The sequence below is a fragment of the Macrosteles quadrilineatus genome, unplaced genomic scaffold (assembly GCF_028750875.1).
Source record: "Macrosteles quadrilineatus isolate MER2022 unplaced genomic scaffold, UCM_ALF_1.0 Scaffold_115__1_contigs__length_332310, whole genome shotgun sequence".
In the NCBI taxonomy this organism is placed as follows: domain Eukaryota; kingdom Metazoa; phylum Arthropoda; class Insecta; order Hemiptera; family Cicadellidae; genus Macrosteles; species Macrosteles quadrilineatus.
Genome location: NW_026542708.1, coordinates 247988 through 255439, shown reverse-complemented (window position 1 = coordinate 255439; position 7452 = coordinate 247988). Strand labels below are relative to the sequence as shown.

General features: G+C 35.0%; 1 protein-coding gene across 1 annotated transcript; it reads right to left on the bottom strand.

Annotated features, from left to right (window-relative positions):
* Positions 1-1636: 1636 nt before the first annotated feature.
* On the bottom strand, positions 1637-6535 carry LOC128982118 (uncharacterized protein K02A2.6-like). The gene is made up of 4 exons (XM_054401168.1): positions 6375-6535; positions 3335-5055; positions 2710-2953; positions 1637-1793 (listed from the first exon to the last, which is right to left on the bottom strand). The coding sequence occupies exons 1-4, from the start codon at positions 6533-6535 to the stop codon at positions 1637-1639; spliced, it is 2283 nt and encodes a 760-aa protein (XP_054257143.1).
* Between the last annotated feature and the right edge of the window lie 917 nt (positions 6536-7452).

The following is a 7452-nucleotide window of genomic DNA, read 5'->3' as shown; positions in this document are numbered from 1 at the left end:
GGTCAACTCCTGAGACCATGAAACTCCACAACATATCTCCTGAGGTTATCTAGAGAGTAAGATGTTGAAGGCTTAATTAACATAGACACGTTTTAATATTTGAATACATTTTTTTCTTTTTTTACATGCATTTTAAAAAGTAAAACAAAATAAGAGGTAGGTGTGCACTGATGTCAGGCCTACATTGGTTGGGTGTTTGATGCCCCAGTCACGTCACGTGCAGGTTCCCTACAACCAAAATAAAATATCATTAACTTGTGGCCTAAGGTGTTTAACCCAAATAAACATAAGTAATTCAATATCTCCTTAACTGGTCAACCATTAATTCATAACATCTCTTGGGGAACATCATATGAATTTTCTTTTTTAAGTGAGATAAAAAATGTCTGAATTTGCAACATTTCTTTAATCAATATAAATAAAAATGTCTGAAATTCAGTTTCAAACGTACCAAACAAATAATGTTATTTAATTAAACTGCACTTAACACTTTAACGTCGCTTAATACTAGCTTATTTGGAATAGACGCGAACAACGATACAATATCGTTCCAAAGCACTTTAAGGGGGGAAAGACGCTTGATATCAGCAGTAACAAAACTCAACACAATTTCTCTTACTTTTTAACTACAAAACTCAAATTTATATTACAAATTTAAAACAGAATGGCTATATACTGCCCTTCCCTACATGTACCAAGAATGACCTTCATCCACCATCGTTACGTAAATTCTAATTAAAATAACCTTAAAAAAAACTTCTTATATCTCTTACAAACCCTTTTTCTTTTATAAACAGGTCCGTATTCCATCTCAGGATCTAAACGCCTCAGGAATACCCGGCGCTGCTCCACCAGCTTGTCACCCCCCCCTTAGCTACTCGCTTGGCTTACAGTGAGATTAATTATTGTTTTACCTTTTATCCCTTTGGGGCGTGGGGTGGACTGAAGAGACGCTCAGTTAGAAAAACGAACTTTAATTAACACAGAACCAAGAAATATCAACTTAACGTGTACATCAATAAGACTCACACAAAAATTATAATCAAATAATACACCCCTTCGGACCCTCCTGTCTTAAATTAATATATTTAAGTTTGAGCAAAGGGCTTCTTCAATAAAAGTCGATCTGCATAGTCAGCCATTATAATTGAGAAGAAGACAGTTACATTGGATGACAGTGAATTGCACGTTACAGGTCACCAACATAACAAAACATAAAGTCCAGTTTGTACAACATAAAATAAGATATACAATTATTATCATTGAGTAAATTATAACAATATATATTTAAACAATATATATGACATCTCCTTTGTTCAGAAAAATAAAATAAAAATTCTTAAAAAAAATTTGAATTAGGCCTATACATTTTTTTTTTCTCAAAACACTTAAACATAAAACATCTTTTGTTCTTGTTCATATTTAAAAATGAAACTAAATTAAAACCTATATCTTTCTTGTTGTATTTAAAAACCTTCTTAAACTAAAACAAAATTTTCACAATAGGCTATTTAAGAAAAACTGAAAATAAGAAACTTCTTATTGGCTCAAAGTCATAGACTAATAGGCTATAGGCCTACATAACCTCACTACTAAGTGTAGACTATACATTACAAATCAATTCTATTAGGCTGTTTTACAAATCTACCTGATCTTGTTTGATACCTATCACTAACAAGAGGAGAAGGACTCTTCTCTTTCCTCGGAGGGGTTTTGCTTGTCGCATCAGGGAGTTGAAAAGAGACGCATCATCAGTGGTAGAATAAAATTGTATTTTGAAAGAGAGAAAACACCTGTAACAATTACAATTGCTGTAGCCTATTATAGCCTAATAAAATCTTAAGCTGTAAAAACATTTATTTGAAGTTATATTTATTTGAAATTTTAATATTGCAAATTTGGATTAATTATACAAAACAAAAGTATTAAACAAAACATTAAATGAATTTAGACACAATGTTTTATGTATATAAAATAGCAATTGAGGTTATGAACATGTGACTTTAGCCTAACATTATTAATAACAATATTCTTACCTTAAAAGGTGTTTGCTTGATACAGAAACATGTTAGAAGTACAGAAGAGATGAAATTTACAAAACTTGAAAAAGAAATTGAAATAGTTATGGCGATTAGAATTGATAATAAAATATGGCTAGGCCGAAAACATTAGACATCTCGTTGGCTGCATTACATCATTACAATCATTGGCGGAACATAGAAGAAGAACTAACGAACTTAAGATTTTCTATTGCTCAGTGCAATGCCATTAGAATTAGAACATAATCGGTGCTACATGATAACTCTTATACAATATAAAATATAATTTCTTCAAAAAAATAATAGATTTCTTCAATAATATAAAATAACAAAAATATATATAATTCTTCCAGTCTATATACAACACTCCTCCCTCCTTAAATAACACTAGGGTGAGTACCTTTTTGGGGGTTTGATCAGTCTTTTAGGTCTTTTCGGGGTATTGGACACAATTGGTTCTGTTTGGACATCAGATTGATTTTTAGGGGTCACGGAATTAGGATTTGGGCTAAGTCTGGTTGTGGGTGTTATAGGTTGTGGGGTTTTAGTGGGATCAATTGTTTCAACATTTTCATATGCTAAATGACTTCCTGGTTCCGTTTTGCCCTCAGTCAAGATCGGACAGTTCCTTATCTGATCTGCATGTCTTCGTATAGTTTTGTCTTCACACCTGATATCATACATGACATTCCCATTCCTCTTAAGGATGGTCCCTTGGTGCCATTTCTCCCCTGTTCTCGAAAAATTTTTGTAGATTACGTTGCTTCCGATTGCAAGGTCTGTAGATTTACCTGCGTCGTAACTCATCATTCTAGCTTGGTTTTTGATCACATTTTGTAGAACTGTGTTCGATTTTACCAGATCAATTGACGTGATTAATTCTCGATTCAGCATGAGCTGGGCGGGTGAAACCCCTGTTGTACCATGAGGCGTTCTTCGATAGTGCAACAAAAAATTTAAAAGTTTGGAGTTAGTTTTCCCTGGTTTATCTAGAGTTTTCCGTAGATTTTGCTTCAGGATGCCAACATAACGTTCTGCCTGGCCATTGGAACTTGGGTGAAATGGTGCTGTTGTGATATGTTTGATTTGGTATTTCTTAAGAAAATTTTGGAATTCATGCGAGGTGAAAGCTGTCCCATTGTCCGATACAATACAGGAACAAAAACCCCAACGAGAAAATAACTCTTCCAATATATTTATGGTGCTATCTGAGGTACATTTTGAAGTTGAAAATATTTCTGGCCATTTAGAGTATGCATCAACTGCGATAAAATAATTTTGGCCGTGAAACGGACCTGCGTAATCTATGTGAACTCGTTGCCACGGTCCACTTGGATACTCCCATGCATGCATTTTCTCTTTCTTTGGCATAGGACTTTGTTTTTGACATGCTTCACAATGCCTGACATATTCCTCTATATCTCGGTCAATCCCTTCCCAGTAAACATGTGACCTTGCTAGGGTTTTCATCTTAACCATTCCAAAATGACCTTCATGGAGTTCTTGAAGTATTTTTGTCTGAAGTTTCCTGGGGATTACTACTCGGATCCCTTTCATGATACAGCCATCTTGAATCGTCCACTCCCCCAATCTGTCTTGTTGAACCTGCCTACTTCCTTCTTGAATAGACCTTTTAAGCTGAGATAAATAAGTGTCTTCATCAGTTTCATTTGCAATTTGCTCTGCCGTAACTGGTAGAATATTTAATTGTTCAAGTTGGAAAATTTCTGCCGCGTCAGTAGTCTTTTTGTTAGATTTAATCAAAAATCTGGAGCAAAAATCAGCATTGAAGTGTTGGTCGTGCTTTTTGTACCTAATTTCATAGTCGAAACCTTGGAGGAAGATCGAATAATGAAGAAGTCGTGTAGTGCTAAGTGAGGGTGCTCCCTTTTCAGCGTTAAAGATTGAAGCCAAAGGTTTATGGTCACTGTAGAGTATAAAATGTCTGCCATAAATGTAGTTAAACAATTTCTTAACGACCCATACAATTGCAAGGGCTTCACGATCTATCTGTGAATATCTCATTTCGCTAGGTGTAAGACTCCGACTAACAAATATCACTGGTCTTTCCGACCCATCCGGATATTGATGGGACAGAACTCCTCCTATTCCATAGGGACTAGCATCAGTTGCTACAATCAAAGGTTTAGCAGGATCATAATAATCGAGAACTCTATCAGAGACTATTTCCTTTTTGATCGCGTTGAACGCAGTATCTGCATTTTGAGTCCATTGAAATGTCTTATTTTTCTTCATTAAGTCATAAAGAGGTCTCATCAAGTCAGCAGCTTTTGGAATAAAGCGGGAATAATACGAAACAAACCCTATGAAAGAGCGTAGTTCTGTGAGGTTTGTAGGAGGTTTTGCGTCCACAATAGCCTGAATTTTCTCTTCAGTCTTCTTGATCCCTTCACGATCTAACTTATACCCTAGGTACGTTATTTCATCAGTCAAAAATTCACATTTCTCACGTTTGAGACGAATATTATTTTCTCTACAAATAGTGAAAAACTTCTCTAAGTTCTGAATATGAGTTTGCTTATCAGGGGAACAAAGCTTGATGTCATCATAAAAAATCTGAATTCCTGAAATTCCATTGAAAATAGACTCCATGGTACGTTGCCATATCGCCGGTGCACTGCTTACACCATACATCAACCTATTTACATTGAATAAGCCTAATGTCGTATTGATAGTCATGAGTTTTGACGCTTCCTCGTCTACCGGTAGATGCATATACGCTTCCCTAATATCAAATTTAGAGAAGTATCTAGCACCACTAACTTTGCTCAGAATTTCTTCAATTGTCGGAATCGGGTGTTCATCAGGAATAATGTGTTTATTTACAGTCACCCTGTAGTCCGCTACAAGCCTAATGTTACCATCCGGTTTAATGACTGGAATCACCAGGGTCGCCCACTCTGAATGGGTAGTTTTAGATATTAAATTTAAATTCTCTAGTCTGTGAAGTTCATCTTCAACCCGCTTTTTTAGCGCAAATGGTACAGGTCGAGCCCTACAAAATACAGATTTTGTATTTTCTTTTAAATGAAGGGAAGCTACAACATCCTTAATACAGCCTACTTCCTTGAGAAACAAATCCTGATAATCATTAACAAGATTTTTGATTCTATTTACAAAGTTGTCATCACTAATGTGTTTAATACTGGCCCAATTCAACTTAAAGGTATAAAGCCAATCCCTGCCAAAGACTGTGTCAAAATTTCCTTTCACAAGAAATAGTTTAGATAATTTCTCTTGTTCATCATATTTAACCTTAACCATAACATAACCACTAACTTTTATTTTTGATTTGTCATAGGTTACCAACAGTAGGTTAGATGGTTTAATCTGGCCTCCAATACCTAGATCATGAAATTTGTGCTCCGACATTACCGAATAGGTACTACCGGTATCCAGTTCCATCGATACCAATTTATCATTTAGCTTAACATCCAACATGATTTTTTCATGCGGATCAACACTACTTTTAATATGAAATATGTCAGCACATTCATCAACATTTGATTCAGTATCGCTCATGACATTTGAATGATTTGCCTGTAATGTACATACTCGGTTAGGCCTAGGAAATTTCCCACACACTTTTGCTAAATGTCCTACTTTTGAACATTTATGGCACTTAGAATTGGAATATTTACATTTATTGGCAAGGTGAAAATTTGATCCACAGCGAAAACAAACAGTAGTAGGTGAAGACCTATTAGAACCTTGTTTGAATGTGTCCCTATCTTGCTTAGAACCTGCTTCTCCCCTAAAATTGGTCGAACTTGACCTATTGCTCTTGCTGCCATAACTCTGGGTCTTTTTATTTGGAAAATATTTAACTCTATCAGAGGGACCTAACTTAGAAACATTTCCCTTCCAATATTTGATATCCCTAGCATGCAAATTCTCAACCCCTTTGTCAGCTAACTCGTCAGCCAAAGCCTTTTTCACCGCCTCATCAAGGGTTAGGTTAGGTGTCCTTAGAAAATAATTTTGGGTTTGCTTATTCCTGATACCTGTAGTGATTTGATCTAATATTTCTTCTTGAAGTCGCTCCTCCGTCTCAAAACCACAATGAACGCTGAGTTTTTTCAAACTACTTAAAAAATCATTAAATGATTCATTTTCTCCCTGTTTCCGAGCACGGAATCTTTGCTTTTCCACACTAGGTAGAGGTTTGGGTGAAAGGTGGGAACATAAGGATTTTTTAATTTGGTCATAGCTTAGTTCTTTGGGAGTTTTAGGCCATGATATTGATTTTAACTTTTTGTAAATCTCCTGACCCACACTACTAATGAACAATAAAACTTGGTCAGCGGTACTCACCCCATTAAGTTCACAATAGCACTCAAACCTGTCCAGATACGAATCAAAGTCTTCTGCATTATTGTCATATTCTTGAAATAATTGAATCCTTCCGAAGTTGGAAGATGTGGGTGCTGTAGCCGTTTGTCCAAGTCCAGGTGTGGTTGGTTGCCCTTCTCCATCGTTCTTAGGCATCCTCGTCGCCAGTTTGTCGCATCAGGGAGTTGAAAAGAGACGCATCATCAGTGGTAGAATAAAATTGTATTTTGAAAGAGAGAAAACACCTGTAACAATTACAATTGCTGTAGCCTATTATAGCCTAATAAAATCTTAAGCTGTAAAAACATTTATTTGAAGTTATATTTATTTGAAATTTTAATATTGCAAATTTGGATTAATTATACAAAACAAAAGTATTAAACAAAACATTAAATGAATTTAGACACAATGTTTTATGTATATAAAATAGCAATTGAGGTTATGAACATGTGACTTTAGCCTAACATTATTAATAACAATATTCTTACCTTAAAAGGTGTTTGCTTGATACAGAAACATGTTAGAAGTACAGAAGAGATGAAATTTACAAAACTTGAAAAAGAAATTGAAATAGTTATGGCGATTAGAATTGATAATAAAATATGGCTAGGCCGAAAACATTAGACATCTCGTTGGCTGCATTACATCATTACAATCATTGGCGGAACATAGAAGAAGAACTAACGAACTTAAGATTTTCTATTGCTCAGTGCAATGCCATTAGAATTAGAACATAATCGGTGCTACATGATAACTCTTATACAATATAAAATATAATTTCTTCAAAAAAATAATAGATTTCTTCAATAATATAAAATAACAAAAATATATATAATTCTTCCAGTCTATATACAACATGCTCGGAGAGGGATGTGGTGTTTTCGCCTTAGGATGGTCAACATCGGTAGGAAAATGGAGGTTGTCGTCATCGACATAATCAGTTTCAATATGACATATTGGCATTATCTTATTACCTAATGGCTTAATATGACATCTATTTCTAACAAGTGTACCACAACCTGTACCTGACATTACAACATAAGACCTTGGTCTCTTCTTA